The sequence below is a fragment of the Notothenia rossii genome (assembly GCF_949606895.1).
Source record: "Notothenia rossii genome assembly, chromosome: 3".
NCBI lineage: Eukaryota > Metazoa > Chordata > Actinopteri > Perciformes > Nototheniidae > Notothenia > Notothenia rossii.
In genome coordinates, this window is record NC_136901.1 from 11,629,720 (window position 1) to 11,656,832 (window position 27,113).

The 27,113-nt window shown below is 42.6% G+C and overlaps 1 protein-coding gene across 6 annotated transcripts in view; it reads left to right on the top strand.

Annotated features, from left to right (window-relative positions):
- Positions 1–27,113, top strand: part of LOC307032375 (receptor tyrosine-protein kinase erbB-4) — a 237,893-nt gene that overhangs the window by 137,864 nt on the left and 72,916 nt on the right. For all 6 annotated transcript variants that reach the window (XM_079670293.1, XM_079670292.1, XM_079670290.1 and 3 more), the window contains one exon: positions 10,291–10,477. In XM_079670293.1, coding sequence (XP_079526419.1) covers positions 10,291–10,477 — 187 coding nt within the window. The remainder of the gene's footprint in view (positions 1–10,290; positions 10,478–27,113) is intronic.

A 27,113-nucleotide genomic window follows, 5' to 3' on the forward strand; every position in this document is an offset into this window, starting at 1 on the left:
TCTTTGTCTCAGAAAAAAACAACAGAATTTTAAAACATTGTGCAGATAACAGTTTAGTGCTGTTCTTCTTTTTGCAAGTCATGTTTTTCCTTTCTTTAGGGGCTCTTGATCCAGCTGGGATTGCACCCAAAATCCCCTAAAGCCGAAAAGAGCAGAGACATGCAGGCATATATATTTCACATCTTAAAATACTTTATTCAAAGAGAAGCCAAAACGAGCCAAGTCAGGTCAGCCAGCTAAAGCAATGTGTACGTGAGGTACATTCGGTACATTCCTTTCAATAATTGATACGTTTAAATAGTGGGTCTTGCATCAAAAAACTTGATTGACACAAGATATGGTTCTCAAAAAACCAAAACCACATCCTCAAATGTTTCCTTTAATCGGCCTTCAAAGGTCAGAGGATATAGTTGTTAAAAATCAAAGATATACTTAATTCCTCTTACATGTATTCTTCAATCTATTGTGTTCTGGTGCGTGTTGCAAAATGTCTCTTTAATAAACAACTAGATGGAATTCAGTGTTCAAATGAATCCCCTCAAGTTTTATGCCACCACACCTCAACACCTTCCAAAAGGTGTCCAAACACACGTCTGATATCAATATCCATCAGAGTGGGGGAAGATCCTATTTGATTTTTTTTTGGAAAAAGTAAAAAGCCTTAGGCTGCCTATTGATGATTCCTACTACCCCTCAGCAAAGGGAAAATATTGTATTGCAGACACACTAAGATACCATCCGTTATGAATAGCCTGAGCTAATGTACTTGAGGCTTTTCCTCTCTGTAAAAGCAAATCCTTTCTTTTCACTTTTCAAGGCCGAATATAAAGCCTCAACCCCGCCATGCTATATATTATAATATTCAGAATAAAGCTATCTAGTGTTGTGACTCTCATTTTTGCTTTCTCAGCTTTCATTATGTAGTCAAATTGATTTATATTGTCAACACAACCACTCTAAAAAAAAACATGCATGTCGGCTGTGCATGCATGGATGCACCTGTGGCACATGTATATCCACAACCAGACACTCAGGTGCGTACATGCACACACCTTGTGCTGCCACAAATCAGAACATCCATCTCCGATTAGGGCAATTTGATTCCAGAGTAATGAAGTAGTTTAGCGCTGAAACGTGGTGTGCTTCATAACTGCTGATGATGCCACTGCCATCATTTTCTACTAAGGCAAAATGGCAGAAAAATACACACTTAAATGCACCAACACTTTATAGAGAGACAAGACAGATCAAATCTGACATGGCTCTAATCAGTCCAACAGCTGCCCGGCTACCTGGCCTGAATACATTTATAGTGTTGGTGTATGCAAAGAAGAATTTGAAGAAAATAGATTGAAGTGCAATTGAATGTTTAGTGGGATCGCTCATGGAGAATGTAGTTGCATTTTGTGAGAAGTTTGTGAGGCCAGGCATGATTTATGTCCTCGATGACCTTTTGTAACAGAACCATTACCTGTTACTTCTATTTTCTATGCATTCAAAACCCTCTGGAATGGGAATTCATATGTTTTTGTCTTCTTTCCCATTGCCACAAATTGATTATCCAAGCAAAGTCTTGCATTGTCTCCCGTTGGCTGCATCCTACCTCCGCACCGGGCCCAATCATCAATCACTTGGAAGGGCCGTTAAGCACCTTTTCTCTCCCACAGGAGTGAACTGACATTGGGCCTTGGAGGCTACTCAGCCACCCCTTCTTTCCCTCTCTCCCTGGAGTCCGCGGGGCCCCCCCCCATGTATCTGATTGGACCCTCCCCTGAGGGATCCTGCCAGCTCTCAAAATCTCTGTCCTAAGCTCGGATGACCATGAATAATGAGGGGACTTAAATATGAGATACAGGAGATAACATGCTTCTCACTCCCCCCTCCATAGCTTACTGTCAAGCGAGCAGAAGCATGCCTGTGGCTGACGTGCACTAGCTTTGTCACATAACTGCATTATGTAGGGTCCCCAAAGGCTACAGCATAATGCGATACGCCATGCGCCTGTTGCCGGGTTGCTACAACAGCCTCTCCTCATGAGTTATGTATTAGTGTTTTCACTGTGGCTTAAGTATCAGATACTGTACTGCACTGTCACTGTTTTAGTTCTGCCTGCTAATGTGCGGCAAAATGCTCCCCTTTGGTAATTATAATTTACGAGTCAGGGTCTTTACTGTAAATGCGTCTTGACAACACAGACGCCTCACGGACGGCGCTCATGAAGCAGGCTCATATGAGATTGTCAGGCTGTCTGAGACAATAAATATCAGCGCCGAAAATCAGAAGCACAGCTGCTGCTGGAGGCACACCCCTGGATACACGCACACACACACACACACACACACACACACACACACACACACACACACACACACACACACACACACACACACACACACACACACACACACACACACACACACACACCCATACCTACCACCGTGTCATCCCAAAGTCATTGTCAACACTAGCTGGCGGTATTGAAACTGAAACCTGTCAGAGTTTGATTCTAAAAACGTATCCATTGGCGACTTGAGTGATTGTGATCCAACATAGAACCAGCACAGCACATTAGTATTTAAAAGAATTCATTGCCTGTGTAAATCAATATTTTAAAATTACCTTTGAACTGCTAATTACTTAAGGAAATTGCACTTACAGTACAAGGGTTCATTTCCCACCGCTTGCACCACTCTAAATTAAGAAAAGGAAGATTAAAAAGTACTTGAAGATGAGTGAACTCTTTTATTATTCAATCAATTATAAAAAAAAACTTTATGGCCTTTTTCCTGATTTAAATTTAACTTAGATCAGGCTTCAAGGTGTTTGATCACAACGACTGTAACTCGATTCACTAAAAACCCAACCGGTGTAAATCTTGTGATTGAGCTGAGCAAGAAATTAACTTTCCTTTTCCCTAATGTGCTGGTGGAGAAGCTAAAACACCTTAAAGGCAGAATGGATTTCAAACCGCAGAGCGCCACTGAGATGAAAAGCAGTGTGTGGGTTCAAAACGCTCGCTCGTCCGCATTTGATCTGCCTTACATTTGAAGTGAGGGGGGAAAAAGCCCCTCCTTCCCTCCACCTGCACACTTCTCACCCTGTTGATGCATCTCACAGGAGTACCTCAAGGCACTATCAACAGACTTGAGATGTTTCGCACAAAATCTCTACAAACACCTGCAGTGAATGACTCGGGCGTTTTTTCCACGGTGACATTTCATGCACCGGGATTTTCATTTCTTTCAAAGTCAATGGCCCTCCTCTCAAAGGCCTTGATTCCTCGAAAATGGTGAATGTCACACCTGAGTGCTCTCAGCATACTTAGCAGCCAAACAGTTGCATGAGGTGACGGAGTGCCTCCCTCTCTTCCAGGGCTCATTGGACCGAATTGGTAAACAGGTCCCTGCCCGCCCATTGACTTTGCCGCCGTTGTGGAGGAGTCAGATTGCGCCGGCGCTCCAATCGGATCAAACTGTTGAGAGACGGCTGCTGACATGCACCGCTGCACTCTCCTTGACTCACTGGCAGTGCTCTATATGTATGGAAATAAGCCATAATCACCATAATATGTGTCCCATCTCTTGTATTTTATAATGGTGTCATTATACTTTTCCCCACTCTTCCAATGTATTTTTTCCCCCCTTCCCTTTCCCCCCAACCTTCCTCCCCCATATGGCTTCTTCTTCTCATGCCATCTCCCTCATTTACACTCTCACTCATCCAGATGACAGGAACAGGTGCACTATTAATTATGCTTAGAAATATATCTCCTCTGTGCTCCACTTCCCTTCCCCTTATCAGAGTGCACTTCCTGTGAAAGCTCCACCAGACTGCACCTCCTAGGCCTAAACTTCTCTCTTCTTCTATGGTGCCGCTTCTCACCCAACATTTCTATTCTTGCCGTCAGATACACGCATTTTGCTAATTCCTTCTATCCTTTACGCCTGCTATGTGGAGATTACAACCTAATTGTGTTGTTATCTCCACATATCAGACTGCTTTTGCATGATCATGTCCTAACTATCTCATTATCTCGACGCAGCAACTTACCAGTTTGTAGTGCTTATGTTTGCTATCCCGAGATAACAATTGAATTACATCGTTATCTCAAGGTATCAAGCGTTGTTTTTTCTTGTGCACGACTTAAATATATCATTATTTTGAGATAACAAAGGCGTGTTTTTTTTTTCTTTGCTTCCTTCCTGGAGATCCAGCTGCTTCACCCCACTGATGTTGTTTAAGACTCTATCCAAATCGGCTTAGCCAAATGAAAGCGACACTGTCAGAGGTAGAGACCAGAGTGGATTACATTTTACAAAATAAATAGTAGAGAATTAAGTCCACAGTGGAAATAAAACCCTCTCGGATAAAACAGTCTTGTATCACTGCAAACTCTCAACATAATGACTTATTAAGGTTGTAATAGTGAGACATGTACAGATTAGTGAGCAATTAAACCAATGTAAGGGTTAGATCTTCAGTGCTGGTTGTTATACAACCCCCAATTCAATTAGTAATAGCATCCACTTATTTCTTCTGGTTTCCGTATGTTTGCAGCTTAAGAAAAATTGGATAAAAAGCACAGTCGATAAGTCCATTAAGTACAGGAAAGTGAAAAACCCAACAAGCATAATAGGGCCTCTTTAAAAGTATCATGGCCTCAAACATGAAATTGTTGTCTCAAATTCTCATTTATTTTTCTTTGTCTTTCTATGTGCTGACTGAGCTCTTTAATGTTGACCAATGGACCGCATTAAGACGTTAAGCAGATAAAAATGATCCTTTTCCTGTTAACTTGGAGCCGTAAAAGTAAAATAGTAATATATGTTACATACTTAAACCCAGATGGAGAGCGTAGAGCACTTAATTATTCCCCTAAACTCTTGAATGCATAATTTTCCGCTGAATCTGGGATGAAGCCCAAAGGCGATTCTTAGGAAACTGGAGAAATGTGTATGCAAATCTACTGGCTGTGTTGGCAAAGTTTCCTGAGTAGCTGCAAAGTAAGTTCAATAAAATAATTATAGTAGACATACAGTCTATTAGCCTACCGTTTTGGTAAATGAGCTTACACAAGTGTCTGTTAAAGCCTATTGGAGGTCCTTGAATGCTGGTGAGCCACTCGTCACTTTGTTTTCCATCTTTAATCCGGCTTAGTATTCACCTCTAATACCTCTTTGCACCAACTACGGCTGAATTATGACACGAAACAGAATTCCAATGTATGCACCATGTCCCGACTCATTAACTCATAAACATTTGCGAGACAATTCTTTGTTAAATACCGGCTTCAATACAAATATTATTTCCCAATACTGCGGGGAAGCATTTCAAAATATCTGGAAAGGTTACAGGTGCCTGAGCTCATCCTCCTATCCCGCAGTTTTTGTTTCCAAGACAGCACAGCCACCTTTTATCATGATTATGTTGTTCGGAGGAGATAAAACACTCCTGGCTCCCCAGCCTTGGCCTTGATGCAATGCTTCCTAGGGATGCAAAGAGCAATTTACCAACATGTGAAATTCACATTTTGCCCAGAGGTAAAACGGAAGAAGAAAGAAAACAAGCCTGCCGGGACCGCAGAGGATTCCGTTTGACTGAGCTAGGCCGCTAATTGCCTGCGATTGATGGGGAAAAAGCGCTGGAGGAAACGTTAAACTTGCAATGCATCACGGCTAGTTGACCTGTGTTGACTAAGTCTTGTCTGTGCCTCGTGGCAGTGTTTTTCTTTCTGCGTAGGCGGGGGTTATCGGAATATCTGATGCTCGTATGTGTGTAAATGTGCGAGTGAAAATTCCTGCACCAACCCTTCGTGGCTCACACAACACTCAAATCCATCAGAGTCAAGCTGGAATCAAAAGATTTACTCGGAATGGTATCTAAAATAATGGCCTGGACTTGTGCCAGACTGTGTAAATATATTGATGCGTTTTTCCTTTTATGAGCCACTTTAATGTCACAAGCTAAGGGTCACTTTAGATGAGGATGAAGGGAATGAGATTAGGAATGGAGAGTTCATGCACTTTGTTGCTACAAATTAGCCCTTCTACTCGCCTTGTTAAGTGTGTGTTTTTGGAGAAAATACAAGGGAGAGAACACGGTCCACTTTGTTAAGTCAGAGCACATCTCCCAGCAGGTAGCGGTGGGCAGCTTCTCTGATATACATCCTCAGCTTCTGTGTTTGTGATTCTGAAACTGAGCACAGTTGATGTGGCGGGAGGGGAAATGCAGGTGCTTGTGTTTACTTCCCTCCGGACCTCCCTCCTCCACGTCTCCCCGCTTCCTCCCTCCTCCAGTACAGAGCAGTGCAGATAAATATTGATCTAGAAAAGAAAGACTATTTATGGCACAGGAAGGAAATTAAAATGACTGAGAAAGAGCAGAGTAATCCTTTAATTTAATTAGGTGAATTACAACCAAAGAAAAGCTTTTTTTGTATTTCTTCTGCTTGCTCTCGCCCTCGCTCCCGCTGGAAGGCTTTCCTGCGGTTGCTAAGCAACAGGGAAACAGTTTTTCTTTGCTTTCGCCAGCGGGTCCCGGAGGCTGGCAAGGAGAAGGGGGCACAGTGGAAGCTCTGTGGAGCCTGCCAGCAGCACAGTGCATGCCTACAGCTGGGTCGGGTTGCAGAGGAGCCTCCCCCCCCGTTTTCGCAATCGTCATAGCGCCCCTGGCAGGCACCTCGGGGGGTTACGGCACAGCTATTGATAGCAGGGCAAGCTCACGATGTACCCCGGCCCCAAGCAGTAAACAAGAGGGTCGCAGTCGGGTCAAAACGGCACGACTTCTAAACCACGGGGCTGGATAAAGAAGCAGCCTGAAGATAAAGCCTTCCCCGCGTGCTTTATTTTAGAGTTTCACAGAGTTGCCTAAAGTTGCACAACTTGCTCTCTAACATTCGACAGAGAAGGATTTCACTGAGGGGTTTTTGACAGGCACTGGAGTAGCCCACAATAGAAATCCTTTTCATGCAATAAGTATGCTAATCAAAGCCTCCGCTGAAATGGATTCTACTTCTCTTTTATTATGTTGTTCTTTCCCTCTTCAGGTGATTGACACATTGTAATCTTGCTAATAAGCACCTCCACTGTCTCTTTTCTTCCTATTGTGTTAGCGCCACAATAAAGCCAAGTTGGCAGGTGCGCGTGTTTGCCGAGCGCTCCATATAGAAGCAATTCTCGCTTACCTGCTATTATCCTGAAACGCAGACCCTCCTCACGCTGCGTCCCAACCGTCAGTCTCCATACGCGTCCCACAGGGGTCAGCAGCCAATGTCCCTCCCTCCCTCCCTCCCTACTAATCATCAGGCCTGTCTTTAGTCATTAGGATGTCTGTGGAGCTTCAGAACCCTTCTTCTTCTTCATACCCTGTTGCTGGAAATGCAAATTTTTTATTAAATTATGAGTGAGCAGGGCTGCCCAAATCATGGAAATGGTATGCATATCGCCATATGAATTAGTGCATTAATACCCAAATGGCAGTTGGTACAACATTTGGTAAAGGCTAAATATCTGTTTGGTACAGATTCTCTTAAAAAAATAATGATATTATTATTATAACGATATCATGATGCATACATAAGTGTTTCATTGTCCTGGTTTTGAAGGCTCAATTACAGTAAAGCGATATATTAACAGACTGTTAAAGCGGTCAGTCATTATAACCACATTATTGGTGATTATTTCAAAAAATGAGAAAAATAAAATGTCCATATATGTACAAATTAAAATGCAAAAAACAGCAAAGAAGCACAGTTGGGCAGCCCTGAAATATCGTCAGATTTAAAATGTTTCCATATTACAGAGCCCTTTTCTAAAGCCAGTTTAGTTTTTGACCGCTTGTGGAAAGTCAGTGGGGGATTATATTTCGTGGCATTAGTGACCCATACTGTTTAGTTTTGATACCTGGAATGAAGATACTGTAATCTATAGAGTATATTTTCTTAATATCAACACCTTTTACACTTTCTTGTTGTTGCCTCTGGCGCCGATATCAAAACTAGTCACTGCTACTACTGTGTATTCTACTGAAATACGAAGGGAAAGGAGACTATTTTCAAAGAAAAAGCTATAAAAAGCCACAGAAATAAAACAAATCTGTGTCTGCCAACTGCTGTAAACGCGCCTCCATTGTACAAGCCAGTTGAAACCTTGAACACACATCCGTCTTCCCCCCCCCCCCCCCCCCCCCCGCTCACACACTTTTATATGTAGAGTTCTAATTAAGCTTGTCAGTGGTGGTTGGTAAAATGTGTTAGTGTGGCATTTAACAGCTGCTGTATGTGTGTTCACCAGTTTCTGTGTGTGTATAAGTAAGCTGCGGCTGCTGTTTGAGCGACTCAGATGAATATTGCATGGCCGCAGAGATGGAGTTGTTGCAACAAGGGAATAAGTTGTTTTAGAAGACACACACATGCATGCACACACACACACACACACACACACACACACACACACACACACACACACACACACACCCACACACACACACACACACACACACACACACACACACACACACACACACACACACACACACACACACACACACACACACACACACACACACACACACACACACACACACACACACACACACACACACACACACACACACACACACACACACACACCAAGCAACAGTGATCCTGCTTTCTTCTGCCTTGCTATTTTCTGTGGATTTGAAAACACACTGCTGAGGATAGTTGACCTTTACGCCTTAAGTTTTTAATTTTCTTTCCTCAGAGATGACCCCAGGATGATGATAAACACTACTTTCATGAAACATATTCAAACATTCAAAGTGCTCGCCCTGGCCCCGTCCTTCATCCTGAATTTTCAGTTGAATTAATTTGCCTCATCAAGTGCTCAACACAGAGGTAATCAGTGATGTTAGTGACTTTTGAGAAGGTCAATTGATGCACGATGAGGCAGATAGTTGAGGTCTGCCATGTTTTTCAGCAAGACACATTGGGGCTCTCTATCTCTGCATATTGCATGTGTCTGACTCCAAGGCCTTTCAGCTTGAGCTTATTATATTTCTTTTTTTTTGTTTAAATGTCTCACATGTGACTTCGAGCTCCCATATGACTTATTTACCTGCGGATATAAAAGAAAATACAGTTACAAATATACCCTTTTTGATTAGAAAATATTGTTCTTATTAAATGTGGGATGTATTATTGACTCTACAAATGTCATACATACCGGTATCATGCCCTTAAAGAACAGCTGTGAGTCTGTAATCAGAGAAGTGTAATCAGTCTGCAATTGAGCTGACATTTTAATCCTTTTCGACTGTTTGTCCAAATCTTTCATGAGGTTGACATTTAAAAAATGCAAATGATATGCTCCGGCACAGAAAATGAGGGGAATGCATTACTGGATTAGTGTGTTCCCTGATGTAGACATGGCAACCAAAAGAAGTTGGAGTTGGAGGCAAATACTTCAGGAGTGTATTTAATTGTATTCATCAACAGTAACTGTAAAAGTAATTTTAACATTGCCTTTTACATCGGCACGGAACGCTGGCGTTGAAGTTCAAATCATAAAGAAGCGTCCCAACATGATAGAATTATTGAGATACTGGACTGCTTTTTCTATCGTTTCACTTGCACAAAAGAGTGTTTCAATCAATAAAATCATGGGACCCAGTATCTCTTATTAATAATACATCATTATAATAATAGATTTATTTTGTTAGCGCTTTTACAGGTGCTCAAAGACGCTTTACAGATATAGTGAAAAGAAAAGAACAACAAATAAATATATATAGTTACAGTCAAATTAAAATCAAGCAATACAAAAACCATCACACATTAAAAGCCAGATTGAAGAGGTGAGCTTTTGTGAGTTTTTTGAAGATGGTGAGGTCAGTGCAGTCTCTGATGGGTTGGGGGAGTGAGTTCCAGAGGGAGGGGGCAGCGACGGAGAAGGCTCTGTCCCCCCCAGGTCCGGTGATTGATGCGGGTGGGGATGGATAGGAGGTTGGCTTCTGATGAGCGGAGGCAGCGGGAAGGGGTGTGGTGGTGCAGTGGAGGTAGGGGGGGGGGGGGCTGGTTGTTGAGGGCTTTGTAAGTAATGAGGAGGACTTTGAAGTTGATTCTTTGACGGACGGTGAGCCAGTGGAGGTTCTGGAGGACGGGAGTGATGTGGTCTCGCGAGCGTGTGTGGGTGAGGAGGGCGGGCAGCAGAGTTCTGGATATGTTGGAGTTTATTGAGGAGGTTGGATGGTATGCCGTAGACTAGAGGATGCTATATTAACATATCAAATGTACTTTTTTTCTCGGTACAGTCAATCAGAGAAGTGACCGGCTACGTGTTGGTGGCTCTCAACCAGTTCGACTACCTGCCACTGGAGAACCTGCGGATCATCCGAGGCACCAAACTGTACGAGGGTCGCTACTCGTTGGCCATCTTCCTCAACTACAGGCGGGACGGGTACTATGGCCTGAGACAGCTGGGCCTGCGCAACCTCACAGGTAGGAACACCCCTAAATCACATGAGTCATTTTAATAAATATATGTATTTGCTTTAAAGACTACCTTGCATCGTTTTGTGAATTAGGGATCCATTGCCGTTTCTTGCCCTGAAAAAGCTAGACGTTCACTGGTTTTTACACCCACATGTAAAGCTCTAACGAGGCCTTTTCTAATTAAGTCACAAAATTGGATCCCAACTTTTGAAGCTAGGTATCTGCCACTGGAGTATATTAATCTTCTTTGCTCCTATATAGAGGGACCCAATGTCTATGAAAAGTCCCATTCATTACATTTTTGTTTACATGCTCAGAATAGGTTTGTGTAATGGAGTAGCTTTCCGGAAGTGGCTGTTTTGTGTAACATTTTCGTTTTTTTAAAGTGGGTTACGTTTGTTAAGCCCCTGTCACACTGTCCCGAAATTGACACCCGATGGACACACGAATATGGAATTGTGAATTTCGCACGAAGATGGCCCCGAACCACACACGAAGGCAACATTTACATTACATTTAAGACATACAACTGCAACGAAAGTAACAAAAACACTTATGTTAAAGTACTATGATACTGTACTGACATTTTCAGACTTTGTTCTTTACTTAAGTTTTCTCCGTCATGTTCCTGTCAACTCGCCTTCAAAATAAAAGCATCTAAATAAAACAGGAAGTTAACCTAAATTACATTTAAGACATACAACTGCAACAAAAGTAACAAAAACAAATTGGGTTATTTACATAATATTTTTACATGATTTTGTTGTGTAATAAAACAACCAGATGGACACACGATAAAGGAAATGTTACATTCGGCTCTGATCGTAACAACATCGGGCCATTCGTGAGGGCATCTTAAGCCATCGTATGACCGCCGGTGGAGTTTCTCAGGCTCCGGCAGCAACTTCGCGAGCGGTGGCAAAAATCTTTGCCATGCCAACAAATTGCCGAAGGACCTTGAGAAGGTTCATTTTCGTGTTGAATTTGTGTGCATCTTGTCAAATCGTGTCATCTTCGTCTGATCATCGGTGCCATCGGGCATTTTTCGCCCCGATGGAACCGAGGATCAGACGAAGATGATCCGATGTTGTTACGATCAGAGCCGAATTTGAACATTTCCTTTATCGTGTGTCCATCTGGTGTCAATTTCGGGACAGTGTGACAGGGGCTTAAAGCGTAGCATTCGTCTGTGTATCTCTCTTGATATCAGACCTTTGAGTAGTGACATCAGCATCATGTAATCTTTTTCATTTTGGTGTTACTCAGTGACTCAAGTCAGAGTAAAAGCAGCAAACATTATCTTTCAGCTTTTAAAATGGTATCTCTTCTCACTGCTGTCTCCCAATGGCCAATTTCCTCACCAGCTGGATAAATCATACGTGTAATTCTCACATATTGAGCTGCTAAAAGGTTCACTTCGGATGTTGGCGTATACCCCCAATCTTGGCGGCAGAATTACCATCGCTCCAAGGGAGAAACTCAAACCGCCGTCTGGAAAAACACTGGCTGAGGGACAGGTGTCACATACGATCTGAGCACAAGCAGTGAAACTCTTTCAGGGTCGCTCTTTCCCTTTACCGGCCTTTTTCTTTTTGCTCTATGTGATGCCGTACTTTCTATATAGTGACAGGGACGAATGAAACCTGAGAGTTTTAAGAAAATATGATGGTGTCCAAAGCTATACTGTACGCAATGTTTGAACATACAGTGAGTAAACAGAAAGTTAAAGGACTTGCAAGAGGAAAAACAAATGTTGTCTCAATCTTTTCCCCTTAAGAAACTTGTCTCGTTTGTTGACTACTTGTAAACAAGACCATGAAGCATGAGTGGGAGGTCTTTTCATATCCATACTCCATTTTTCTTCCGTCATCTTGTCGGAATTTGGAGAAAAATGTGCTGGATTTGCTGTATGTATGGCAGGAAAAGCGGGAAATCAGCTCTGTTCTTCCAGCAGGAATTGAGCGAAATTTTTTTGAGCATCTCTCAACGGCCAATGGGAAAAGAATCCCATCCAACACGTATGTCCTCTAAAGTACAGCCAAAGAACAAACGTGCGATAGGCTGCCAATTCTCCAGACAATTTGCTCATACCAAGGTGCCGGAAGTAATTTGTTAGCTTATGATTGTTTAGGAATGTGCAAACTACAACATGTCGCACCTTTTATGATTAGTTTTGATTTGGCGGAGGGGAAGTGTATGAGACGAGGAAAGGGCTCCCACCATGGACTGGTCATGTGCCCAACACTGCCAAACCACCAGGAGGCTTCTGCTGCACCCCCGCCCACCCCCCCCCCCCCCCCCCCCTTTGTTCTGTTTTGCCTGAGGCCTCTTCTCTGGCATCGATCCCCCGACTTTACACAGCTCTCCTATGGGCATTGCCATTTATCCTACATCCATCCTGCGGGGCAATTCCGTGTCAAATATTTCACAGAGGAACCAAATGAATCTTGGTGTACAACAGAAGTCGTGTGTCATGCAGTCCTTGACCACCCTTTGTAACTTTTTTTGGGGGGGAAAGTAGCACAAACACGGCGACAAGCACGATCAAAAAATCCCCACTTTGATGACTTAAAACCATCAGTGTTGAGAAAAGTTGGACAGCAGAGATTCATCCTAGCCTCTTATGCCATTGACTTTGCCGGAGTGTTTTCCAGATTGATGGTAGGGGATCAAACTGTGATCCATATTAAAGCACATGACAGATTTAGTGTAATAAGCAGTATTTTATGGAGTCTGAACACGGTGATAAAGGACTCCTGAGAGTTTTAAGGGCATGCTGCGCCCAAAGCTGGTAAAGCAGTAAGACGCCTTTCTATTTTGACCCCCCCCCCCATGACAAACGGAGGCCTAAGTTGACCTTTATCCCTCTCTTACTCTTGATATTTTGCTCATTTAAGTATTTGTTTTGTCCCCTCTACATTGATTTCTTTTGATATTCCTCAAACTGAATTACCAAAAGATCATAAGCTGAATGTGCTGAGTCTGAAAAAGTGAAACCAATGCATTTCTCTAATACCCTTTTAAAGACAAGAGACATTGTATAGAAGTGTATGAGAAGAAATATCATTTAAAACGTACCTCACATTAAAAACCTTCAATAAGTGACAAATAGCAAATCTTATAATTCCTCTCCACTTTAATGTCCTTTTCTTCCTTCATCATAAACTGCTTGAATGTGTTCATCCATACCGCGTCATCTGTTACCTTCATAAGCATCCACGAGTGACGCAGTTTGAGGGAAACTGTTTTTGTACTGTTCTCTTCTTTTGCAATAAAATAAGCAAACCCAGCCGACAGTCGCTTGCAAAAAGGTCATGATGTTTTTTCTTTATGTAACTGCAAAAAGCACAGGATGCAAGTGATGTATCTTCAAATAATCTTTTTCTGGGTGCAGTACGGTTTGCCTTGAATAATTTATCTCCGAAAAGCATAATCTACATTTCCGAATTTCTCTTATATCCCTGGAACTTCATGAGGCAGTGTTGATCCTCTTAGGTTGAATTGACCTCGGATTCACCACTGTGACTCCACCGCCCCCCCCCCTGCCTGTCTGAACCTCACACCCCCTGTTCCAGCACACCTTAAAAATGGGTGCTTTGCCTTTTTCCGTCCATACCATCTGATCCATTTGAACCCCTGCGCTGCAATTAAGCCAGACCCAGCCATGCATATGAATCAGTGCTGTTCCTCTTGAATCCCTCCACTCCTCTGCCTGGGACACAAACTCAAATAAAGTGAATTCTCTATTTAAATTAGCTCGCAATTAAACCGGCATATTATTCTCAATGTTTTGAAGAAAGCACATTTTCTTCGATTGAATAAATGTACTTGTTTCTAATAGATTTTGCAGCCTACCACCGATACGTGCCCGAGTGAGAATATATTCTGCATTCCTCACTGCACACAATACATTAAACAACAGTTTCACTGCTGCTCTATGCCTCAGTGGATTTACTACACAGCGGGAGTCCACAGCAAAACACGGAATTCAATTTGGCTGTGGAGTCAGTATGCACACAGCTGTGCAGTATAGTGTGGTATCAGGGATAAGTAGTAATCTATGCTAACGAAAGTCCCCTGCTATTGACTTGTTCGGCTCCCCCCTCATGATGCTCCTGCAGCTTTTTGTAACTCTTAATAACCTCGCTTACACACACATATACGACACGTGAACTAATTAGCCCATGCTGCGCTGCCGTGGTGATATCACCCAGCATAATACTTTCAGAGCGGATGAAGCGGCATCTACAGTATGAATTGTTTTCTCTTCACAGTTTCCCCTGCTTTCTTCGCCTGCCTTTTGTTTGTGAGGTTTTTTTTATATCATGTGGAATTGCCCATTTGGATGAGGGCCAAATGGCTCAGCGGACCCCAAAGAGAGCTTCGACTCCAACTTCCCATCTGGCGGCAATGTCCCCCTATGCTTGTGTACAGAAAGCACCCCCCCCCCACCACACTTTTTCCTCCTGCTATTTCCACCTCATTTGGACCGTAGTGTTAACGCCATTATTTCACAACCTGGCAGCACCCCAAGCATCCTCCAATTTAAAGCTAATAATTTACTGCCACTGTGTCGCTAATTGCAATATATTTGCGAGTATTCTGAATGCAATGGAGCCAAATTACCAACAGTGGTTGCTGCTGAGATGAATTGATTAATAGACTTTAATCAACCACATGTGCATCGTCATTTTTAGAGCTATTTAGATCTATTGAGCTACTGCTCAAAGATGCTGTGCTCAGCCAAATCAGAAAAACTATTTGAGATTTTTGAGTTTCATTTAGTCGCACCAATTTCCTAAAGTTAATATTTCATTTTCTTCAAGTTTGAGCTACTTTTTCAGCTACTTTTCAGTTTTTTTTATATTTCAGAAGTGTCATAAAGACTGCATTTGATCTGTACAGTAAATCCCCTCTGTGGAGAGCATAAAGACCCAGCACATCAAAGATATTATACCCTCCGCTTATTTGAGAAAAAGGGCACAAACCTAAAAGGAGAATCCAGCTGACTGATGTTGCCTTTTCATGCATCCATGCTTGCCTCCATTATCTTTTCCAACCTCTAATTCAACTCAAGTCTGCTCTTATAAGGTATCCGGAAATATATATATATATATATGTATTCCGCTGAGAGGTTTCGAAAAAATTCGAGATACGTAGGGAAAAGTAATTGTGTGTGGAGTTTGAATGGTGAAAAACGACTTCCAAGGCCTCTTTATTTAACATAAAGCTGGTGGTGTGATCTGCAAAAAGTGGTGTAGTTACAGAAAGATCAAATAGAGCAAAAGCGGCTAATGCTAATACCAACGCTCACTCCGGACTGTTATGGGGAAGAAGTAGAGTGGAGGGATGGGGCCCATTAATAATGAATCCAGTGTCATCATTAAGGCTCCAAATGATTAAAACATATCTCCCAGCTTCAAACACTGCTTTTCCACACCAGAAAATGCTGCAGTCATGGATGTGCGGAGCGAGCGGGCACTTCAGTCCGCTTGTGAAATAAAGTTTAGCTTTTTTTTGAGCTTTCATCTTTAGCACACCCCAACCCCTATCCTTTTTGTGTTGAAACACCAAAGCACCAGCATTCCTTTTTTGAAAACAAAGATGTGTTATGTAATGCAGTGCAACCCATTGATCTGTGAAGAAGTTCTTTAGAAATTAGCTTTCATGCTAAGCTAGGTTGGAAAACGTATTTTTCCACAACGCAAAAGGAACCGTAACAAGTAGTTCCTGTGGTTTTCTTGTCAACAACAGGCAAGGCACTTCTAGTTGAGAAAAGTTGACATTCATCAACATGCAAATGCCAAGTCTGATTTTCTCATGTCTTTATTCCCCATTGTTTTCCTTTCGCCCAGAAGGTATTGTAATGCAGAGCCCGTGGTCAGTGTTGTGCTGTCAGTACTGTTCTGCCGTTGGTGTTTTTTGTTCAAACCCTTTGACGAGAAGACCCTGGGGGCTTTGGGTTTGTCTCCATTAGCGGCTGTGGCCTGTCTGGAAGGAGGGCAAAATGATCTCTAATGGAATGGTAATAGTCCCCCAGGGCAGTGCGCCGTTCTTTGATGCTAGGGTTCACTTCCACCGGCTGACACAAGCTGACCCCGGCTAACTGAGCTACCTGCACGCTTGAAAGGACCCCCAGTGCACAATAATGACTGTTCCTCTTTAATACCGTGTAACATAGCGGATAAAGCCTCCTTGTGGACCTCCCCTATCGCCCAACCTCCCAATCCGGTGTTAAATGTCCCAACAGTCTTTAGGGAGTTACAACGGGGTAGCTAGAAAGTGAGTGACTAATAATGTCAACAGCTAACAGGATCTGCCAAGATAAGTTCAGTCAATACAGCGGGTGGTTGGAGAGATTGGAGACTGAGTGACGATAATAAGGACACCCCCCTCCACAGGATGGATATGTGTTGCAGCAAAGTGGGCCACTCAGACTCTTTAACTGAAAGCTAAGATTTCATTATGTTCTGCTCCAAGCCAAATGCAACGTTCATGATGAGGGCCACAAGGTCAGGGAGTGGAAGTTGTAGGAAGCAGTTCTGCCTGAAAAGTGAATTTGAGGACAAAAGGTCTGAATGGTCTTGGTCCACGAGGACTTCAGTTTTTTAAAAAGGTTTTCCCCCCTTGCTTTTTGGGTTGTACAAATGAGCAACAACGCATTGGAAAAGCAACAAATACTTAACTTAATTGCACAGTTCTCACATATTGGTGTGTGTCACATAATCTTTGGTTGAAAAACGTGTATAGGAATGTAAAATATGTGTATAAAAAAGTGGATAAAAGTCGCCAAAAATAAAACGCATTGCAGGTAATGATTGAATGAAACAATTACGCTGAGACCTACTCAGACACCTTTTAAAATTGTACCCAACAAGAGCTGTCCTTTAGAAACTAGCTGCCTAATCTACAGTAGCTCAATGTCCCAGATTCTATTTAAGACAAAGTGGTGGGTGGTGAGACTGTGTGACTCAGCATTTTTACTTAGCAGTCCTTGGAAATACAAACCTAATCAAGCCAAATGTCCGTGACTTCATCAAAATTTCTCATTAGGGCTGAATTCATTTTTGGGGACATTATTACTTGAACGGACTCTTGTGTTCCCCTTTATTAAAAACAAAACCAGTTTCAACCAGCATGTAATGAGTCATACGGCAATTATAAAACCCTTCTTAAAACCCATTTCATAACCCCAAAAATGATGGGATCAAGCTATAAACACAAGGATATTTGCGATGATGTGAGGTTTGCGATTCGCTGTATTTATAATCAAAGAGCTGCTTGTTTCTCTTGCCACGAGGCACATGCTATCCTCCTGACATTGCAACATATTTGTATGCTTAGCGGCCCTCTGGAGGAATGAATGTGTGTGCGTGTCATTTTTGTCTTCTTCTGTCTCCCTGGCGTCTGCGAGCGAGCTGCTTGACTTTGGCGAGTTTTAATGACATTTTTGTGGGTGCATTCTTTTTTTCAAGTGCCCCCCCCCCCCCTAGTCCAAGCCCCTCTTGTGGTCTGTTGTGTAACATCCGCTCGAGACTGCGAGTGCATTAGAGTCTGAAGCAAAGCTAATCATTGTCAATGGTTCTGTCCGATGCATCTGTGTAAGGTAGAGTTGTGGAAAACACTAAATATACAGTAGAACCAGACGGAAGGCAATTTACTGGTCATAGTTGATTTGCTGGTGTGTGTGTTCACATTGGTGTGTCCCACATTATAAGTGGAGGGATGAGTGCTGCAGCTCTGTGCCAGAAAATGACAAATTGCCCATTTAGCCCATTGTATGTGTCAATTTTAATGTAGAGGGCTCGCTCTGTTTTCGACACTTCTTAAGCATTTTGCTCCATGAAAATGTGTAATGAGTCTGATTTGGATTACAAAATACACGTCAGATGAGCAGTGTTGCTTTGAGTGTGCCTTTAACCCACATTAAGGCTCTGAAGAAACCTTTTTTTGTGTTTCCTGACTCAAGAGTGGACCTTTTAATAATAGCTCTCTCATCTCAAGTTCTGTGCTCAGCTCCCTCAGCAGTTTTACCGTCTTGATGGCTCCCCTATGATCCATTCATAGTGCTCTCGGATGTTGAGTTCCATGTTCTTAGCTCGGGCAATTTTACTTAAACACTTTTTCCAGAACAATAACAGAGGAGACTGTCAGGGGCTGTCGTGGAAAAAAAAACGCGGACAGCAATTCTGGAGTTGTTTGCACTTTGAGACTGTACCTGGCAATTTGTTTGATGGGTGAGTTGCTTGACCTCTGGGTCATTGAGACCTATTACAAGCTCAGTATGAAACGGCATGATCCGTAGAAGTGCTTTCCCCAGATGTTGGGGCTTATTTGAGCCTGTCATTTGAATAGATTTATGAAGCTGTCCAAGTTTTAAACCAAAAAAGTGCTTGTAAACTAAATGTTGATTGTTTAAAATAGCTTCTCCATTAATCCCCTCATCAACTCATACACATATGGATGGATTACTGCACAGGCCTACCAGCCACAGGACAAGGGGCTCAAAGTTGCAGGGGTCCAATTAGCCTTCAAGCCTTTTAGAGACACATACCAACCAGGGAAGGACTATGAATTGATCAAAACAGCAACCAAGAGGTGCAAAACAGCTGCTAAGAGACTATAAAATACTCAAAACAACTCTAAATAGTGGCATAGCAACCACAAAGAGACACAACATGAACAGAAAGACTTTAAAGAATAACAAAACGACTACAATGAGATTGCAATTGAGCTCCACAATGATTACATATAATCCCAACGACTACAAAAACGGACATAGCAACCACAAAGAGACTCGAAGCAACCACAGAGACACAAAGCAACTAAAAGACACTCAAAACAATTGCAAAGTGAGGAAAAGAAATCAACTTTAAAGAGACACAAAACCACAACTAAAAGAAGCGAAACAACTATCTGTCTTGCTTTTATGTTGGCGAGGTGATTGGGCCGTTTTTCTTGTCTATGCCCAGTTGCACACGATGCCACACACAGCAGCGTTGGTCATTGACGGCCACTGGCGTTAGTTTCCGTGATTAGTATTCCGCGGTGCTCTCATCTCTTTGGCTGGCTCTTTTGTTTGCCCGCGCTGATTGGAGGGCCTCTGGTTAATTTAGATGCAGGGAAGCGGTGACAGAAGAGGGCTTATTAGGGCCGTGAGCCCATCCCGCCTTAAGTGCAGAGACTCCAGTTCCATTTTCATTTGCCTCCATTATTGAATTTGCTAGCTTCTCATTCGCCATGATTGCATTTTGTGTCACCTCTAAAAAATATATATATATAAAATCAGCCTCCCCCAGAGGTACTGTGACACTCAGAAGGGAGACTTTATGATAGTACATTTCAAACTTTAGATTGACAGTCGAATACTTTTGATACTTTCTCAGAGCCAGATGATCATGAACCGTTTCCTTAGCATGATAGCTTTTTTCAACCTGTGTATAAACGATGGAAAGTGTTTATGTCTGTCTGTGTGTGTTAGACAGAGAGGGAGCGTGACAGATGGGTGGAGCAGGAGTGGGTGGAGGGAAAGCAGAAGAGTGATGGCAGGGATTCATTCAGCATCCATCGAAGCTTTAGAAGCATAAAGAAATATCGAAATTAACGTCATCTCCGCCTCCACCTTTTAGCTGCCTCCTTCTGCACCTCCACAGCTTCCATAATCTCCTAACGCGGTGCATTTTTCATAAGGATTCATCGCAAAACAATATCATTCGAGACTGCGAAATTTAATCAGGGGCTTTAAAACACAATTATGGTTATCGGGGAGGACACGGCGGCAGCGCTCCGGATCGTGGGATGGGGGGGTGGGGAATGGCGGGAGGAGATGGAGGGGACCTCCCCCGCACTGTCTGCGCCCTAGCGCTCCTTTCCCATTTGTCACCGAGCACAATATCTCTTTGGCTGGCAGAGCTAATAATGGAGAAGTGGGGAAACGGGACTCTGGAGACCCACCTCCGCTTTGCCATGAAGATCAGATAAGTTCTTCTTCAAGTCAGAGGCCCCCGAGCCACTGAGGATTTTGCTTGTAAGGATTGTATCGTTTTTCTTTAAACCAAGCACGCTCATTTGACAGCTTTTTAGGTGTGTGAATAATACAGCTCTTTATACAACTGCACAAGCAGGATGTTTTCCCCTGGCTGGAAACAGTCTGGAAAGTTCATTTCATTTCTGGCCACTCGTGCAGCCATATTTGCTGATGATTCGTTTTTTCACGTGCCCAGAGGCAAACTAGCCACCATTCTTTTCTGTCTGTATTATCTCTGGGATCAGCAGCCATTTATCTAACCAGCGGCTTGTTTGCAGGCTGAAGACTTAACAGTTATTCATGGGATTTGAGAAGTCGTTTTCACTTAAGCAGCTACTTTCTCAACACCCTTTGTTTTCCTTTTTTCTTTCCCTCTTTAGAGTAAACATGCTCCGAGGTAGTGTACAGTGATTCACAGTCACACACAGAGGGTTTCCTGAGGGGCCCACTGCTTGTTTTCCAGTCGAGTCATGCGTTTACCACAAATTGTGGGCTTACTTCATCTTACTGTAAATTGGGTGAGGACAGAAATCCAAAACTTTATTTTAATTACGGGGCTTTTAATTTTGTTGAGATGCACAATCAAACTCTGACACATCCATAGCACCAATAAAACATCCCATGGGAAAACAAAATGTTTCTCTCTTTATTAAGAAGTCCCAGAAATCTCAGTCCTTTTTCTTTCTTTGTTCTCATTCTGCTGTTTTCCCATTTTTTTTTATGTCCACCATTTTTGTCCGCTCACTTTGTCTCATTCAGTCTGTAATTTCTACAGATGTTTTTTCCTGGACACATTATTATCTGGGGGGAAATTGAAAATGTCGCTGAGGACAGCAAAAAGAGCCGGAACACAATCTCTCTAACTTTACTTCATTGGCTCTCAGGCGAGTCATTCTTTTTTCCCGGAGTCGCAGATTTGTTGCGGTTGTGTAACGTTCATCGGTGTTCCCTGAAGAGGTTGCACTCTAAGAAAATGAAGGCAATTTGTTTCATTCCCCAGTTCGCCACCTTCTGTCATGCCAGCTGTCTGCGCTGTGTCACAGGCTAAGCAGAGCACCAGGAACTGATGCATGGAAATGAGCTTACACACATCCCGTAAATACTCAAATAAAAGCCCTTCAAATAATGCCTCGTCCTGCCAGAGCCCCCATTAAAGGCCCTGTAAAAAACAAATATTTGTGGGGGGTGAAATGACTTGGCTCATATGGTGAATTCTATTCAATTTACATTTTCACTGCATTAATTCTGCTAGTATCAACATATAAAGGCCATTCAGTTCCTCTGAGGTGCACTTTTTTAATCAGAAATACTACTTTCACTCATAAAGTAATCCAGTAATAATAACATATAATAATACTATTATAATAATAATAACACATACATGAAAGAAAGCTATACAAAGCATTACAAAGTGAAACTCAGACACATACATCATACTCATATGATCAGGAAGTTCTGCTTATATACTTATTATTACTGACTTTTTGAATGAAAGGTCAAAAGTATGTTTTTTTAAAGCCGGACTGCAGAACTGTTTACATATAAATTAGCCTACAGGCCCCCCAACCCACATAGGTTGTTTGTTCCTGCCCTTATTCGGTTGGTCAGCAGTTTAAACGTTACTGTCAGGGTTTTTCAACATCTGGTTAACGTTGTGAAACCACGATTTATGCAACACAAGTACTCTCTTAGGTTTGGGAAATGATCATGTTTCAACTCGACTTACGGCAGAGTCTCACTCCAGTGGAAGTGAATATCAGAAATCTGAAATGTTTTGGGGTTTTCCCGTTGTTGTGCATTCAAAAGGTCTGCAGCGGCTAAAATCCCTATGTGCCCTCCTGAGGGAGTTTCGTGGCTTTGCATTGGATACAACTTGACTTTTGATTAAAATAATGTGCTTCCTTTTTTGGTGGTTGAGGGATTAAATAAGTAAATAAAAAATGTAAGAATAAAACGGTGCTTCCATTAGTGATTAATTGGCATTTAAGAGTCAAAGCCCAGGCTTAACGCTCCAGCTCTGCCTACAAATGTGAGGCTTTGCGACTTCGGCTTCAAGATGCTTCTGGACACGAGGTATCCATCATAGGGATTCTGTACGTCTTCGCAGTTTCACCTAAGAATTCTAGATGACCGAATGTGCAATTTGTCTTTGCGTCCAAGGGCTTTCCTGTGTGTGTGTGTGTGTGTGTGTGTGTGTGTGTGTGTGTGTGTGTGTGTGTGTGTGTGTGTGTGTGTGTGTGTGTGTGTGTGTGTGTGTGTGTGTGTGTGTGTGTGTGTGTGTGTGTGTGTGTGTGTGTGTGTGTGTGTGTGTGTGTGTGTGTGTGTGTGTGTGTGTGTGTGTGTGTGTGTGTGTGTGTGTGTGTGTGTGTGTGTGTGTGTGTGTGTGTGGTTGAAGAAAAAGAGGCTTCGGAGAGAAAGAGTGATCATCTGGATTTCTCTGTTCCCCGTACTCAGCAAGTCGACCCATCACTCAAGTGAAAAAGTACATTTTGCGTCGGGAGGGGGATGGGTGGGTCTGAAAGGTGGAGGACGACAAGGATAGAGAGATGATCCTAATAAAAAAAGAGCAGAGCTGATGGCCCAAACGCACTCCACTTGAGTTGTGTGATACGTGACACGCCCGCCCCCAAGACAAGACAATAACGGCAAAAGTATGGACTCATCAGCAGAGGACGGATCACTATTACGGCCTTATTCATCAGCATAATTAGGGAGAGAAAGAGATGTGGGACAAGTGGCTAGCAGCACTGATGGAAGCTCATCAGCGGGCTCCCTATAGTGCTATGGACACTGATTGGTGCTGGGGCCATCATTGCCTGGAAACTACTTCAAACTAGGGGCTGTTCGCTCTGCTGAAAGACAGTAAAATTAACTTAATTGGCTCGCAAAGGCTACTTGGCACAGGGATCATTTTTACTTCCTTTACAATCTGTGCACTGATTGGCCTGTTCCCAATGCTAAATGCGTGTTTCGCACAATACAAACAAAAATGCCCAAGAAACCTTATACCACATTGCCGTATCTCAACCTTTTAAAAGACAGGCAAAGTCTCCACGTAATTATTCAAGAGTCACAGGAGTATTGGTGCTGCCTACGTCAATAATAACAAATAAGTCCTTAATTCACCTACTGTTTGCTTCTATGGATGAAAGTATAGTACTCAAGTGAATAATATAATATATGCAAAGGATGTGAAAAGGTTACCTCCTAATGCTTTTCCCCAACGTTATGGAGCTTTAATAATACATTTCAGACTAGGGTTTTGTCCTAATTGGTTCATTTATCAGCATAAAAGCTTTTTTAAGTTGTTTTTGTGTAACTCATTTGTGTTACAGAAAGGAATAATAGCAAACCAGAAGAATAACTACCCGACAAAACATTTTAGGCGACCAAAATGTCACATGAATTGAGTTGTAAGACAAAAAACACAGGCCAAACCTAACAACATTGTGGTAACGATCGATCTGTCAATCAAAAGGTGCCCATGCCCTAAATCCACCCCTTCTTTTTTTTTGTCGATTTAATCAAAATAGGCCCATCATTTCGAAAATGAACATCAAGCTGTATTGAAGAAGACTTTGAATGAACAATTGAGACAATAGACAAGTTAAAACATGTTTATTGATGTGTTAAATACATTGCTATATTGACATGATATGACTTGCTGTCAGTCATGGGCACCTGAGGTTATGACATAACTGAATAACTACATTTTCTTACTGTAAATTAGTTTTAGCATTAAAGCATCATTTAATATCCCTTTTTAAAGTCTCACAATGCAAAGTAAAATGCACCATGGGACACATGGGGAGCTGGACCGAGTCCGAAGTGGTGGCAATGATAGGACTAGATGACGTGGAAGAAAGATCCGTCATTCATTCGTTGATTTATTCAGCTTTTTAAGATCTCCCAATCATATTCTCCTCCGGTGATCACCTCACTGCACAGTTCCACATCAAACCTAATCTCTGATTCAACATGACACGTCAACTTTCTCCCAGTGAGAGTTTTTCCCTCCGACACAGCAAGACACTTTGAGTCACTGCCAAGAGAGATGTAGCAAAACGCTGCACCAGAAAGTCTTGATCCAAACATGACCTGAGCATATGGTGGGGGCGCCCTCAGAAGCCACATGCAAGCATTAAACGGCATCGCCGGGAACTGTGTCGCCCAGCAGAAGACCCGGCGGAAATTACCATCAAAAGAGAGGATAGGAGCTTTCTTTTGTGTCATATCAGTCCAATGTAAAGGCTATAAGGCTCATTAAACTATACTCTCTATTTAAAGTGCAGGAATTCAAATGAGCAAGGTTACAATAAGTGGCTCTTCAGCTCTTTTCCCCTTTTGTCAACAGGGATTACATGAACAAAAACAGTTACTGCAAAGCTGCTTGTGGCAATGTACAGTCACTGAAAGCACAAATGATCTCAAGCACTAGTAGAGCTACTGTAGAACACGAGGCTGAGGCAAAGAAACCAACAAACATGCTTTTAGAACCACAAACAAAGCCTAGTATGTTTCAAGGTTTCCCACTCGTTCCCCGAAGCCTGGAGAAGTCTGCATCAAAAGCATACCCTCCTGAAGTCCAAGAAGGTCACTTAAGGCACTTTTAACATCTATCATTTTTCAAGACATTTGTTTTGACCAACCATAACTACCAAATACACTAAATGTACCACATTAAACAAGAAGGAGTTGAACAAAAGCCTTTGTTTAGAGCTGCGACTCAAAAGTATTTTATCGACAAGTCATCGATTTGCTTCGGCATTCGATACTGTACCACAAAAGATTTATCCTTCTATATACAATGATTGCTTTAATTATTTGTCCTAATCTTAATTAAAAGCCTTGGCAATAACCCCGTCTCTCTCCACCTCATGTTGGTCTCATAATGCCCTCTCTCACTGCCCTTTATATCCCACCTCCCCCCTTTTTGATGCAGGACGATAGCTTTTATGACTACCTCGTAATTCACAGCCGTGTCGAGGGTGAGGGAATTGGGCCGAGGCGGGGTTGTAGTGTCGGACTGTAGATCTCCCGACCTGATGGAAAGATCGAAGCGCGGAGGTGGGGGTACTGGAGAGAAGCGGGTAGGAGGTGTGGGGCGGTGGCCCGGGACTGTCGCACATTAATGAACGACCACACGATGTCGGCTTGTCATGCCGCCAGAAGAGTTAGTGCCCTTGCCCGGATGGACGGTAGGGGTGGCAATTTGTCTCTCAGCGAGCAGACGGCATCTGGACACAAGCACTTAAAAGAACATTTGGGACAGCGATGGGTGGGTTGGACAGAAAGATGACTCCCCATAAAATGGCAGAATGGATTTAAACTGTCATACCTTCAAATTTAGAAATTATTACTTCAGAAAAAGTAAAGGAAAATGTTTGACCACCCAAAAGTGGCAGCCATGGTAAGAGAAGATTTACCATTATTCATGAAAAGAAAAGAAGATGGCGTCCCACAATTCCTTGCATCAGCAACATTATATTCTAATCTAATCCAAAAATGATAAACTACCAACCATTGGGCCATCCATTAAATTGAATTAGACACTTTGGATTAATAGAAAAATTCCTTATAACGTCATTCTCTTTTGAATAGGAACCTTTACTTGAAGTGTACACCAATGTACTCAGTGTGACAAAGGAAGTTGCTTTAACAAAAAAACATTCGTAACCTAGAAGTCCACCGCCGTAATCCTTTCCTGAATAAACGTTCCTTTCCATCTTTCTTTCACCCCTTGTCCATTAAAGGAAAAGCAAAGTGGTTAGAAAAATAGGGCGTACATTTATTCCAACAATTTCACCGCATGCCTGATCCGAACCATGGCCAGAGAGTACATTGAATTGAATAGAAATCTCTTTCTTTGTGAGATTTCTGTGACCCTGTTGACCTCGGCAGACTAACGTGTGCACATGTCTGTTGGAGGATCTCTTGAGGGATGAAGTGGGTTTTTATGGCAGTATTCAATGGTGACTACATTATAATCGGTAAATAATGTAAATCCACATGTGGACGCATCTTTCCTACATAATTCTTTCTTTATATATGTCGGACAAATCATTAGCACTTCAAAATGACATCAAAGCGTGCTGACAGTGCGGTCCACATGTTATTTGACTTAATCATAGGCTGTCTCTTTCTTCACCCTGCCATCCATGGATGTAAAACACCCCCTGATAAATTGTCCATTGTGACGGGAACATGATTACATGAAGCCGCGGCTGTAGGCCATTCAGCGGGCAGACAGAGCGCCATGTCACCTCTAAGAGGGCTTTGAATAAATGTCCCCGTCTCCACCAAGGCCCACTTCCTTAATCAGGGTGTCGGATGGTAATGATTAGCTTCCTGCGTGTGCTCCTCCGCTGCTGAATCGTCCGCATAACTCACACGCTGTTAATAATCTGCCCCGGGAGATAATACCCTTCTTTACTTTCGGGTAATCCAGCCCTGATATGAACCACATTGTAACTTTTTTTTTCATTTGAAATTTCATTTATTACGACAAGTATTTTCTTGGAATCCGGCCTCATATTCAAGGAGAAGGGGGAAGCAAGGTGATTGTATCTTAATCCCTCAAGTAGGTTACAGTCAGCTGGTGTCCCCGATGGGGGG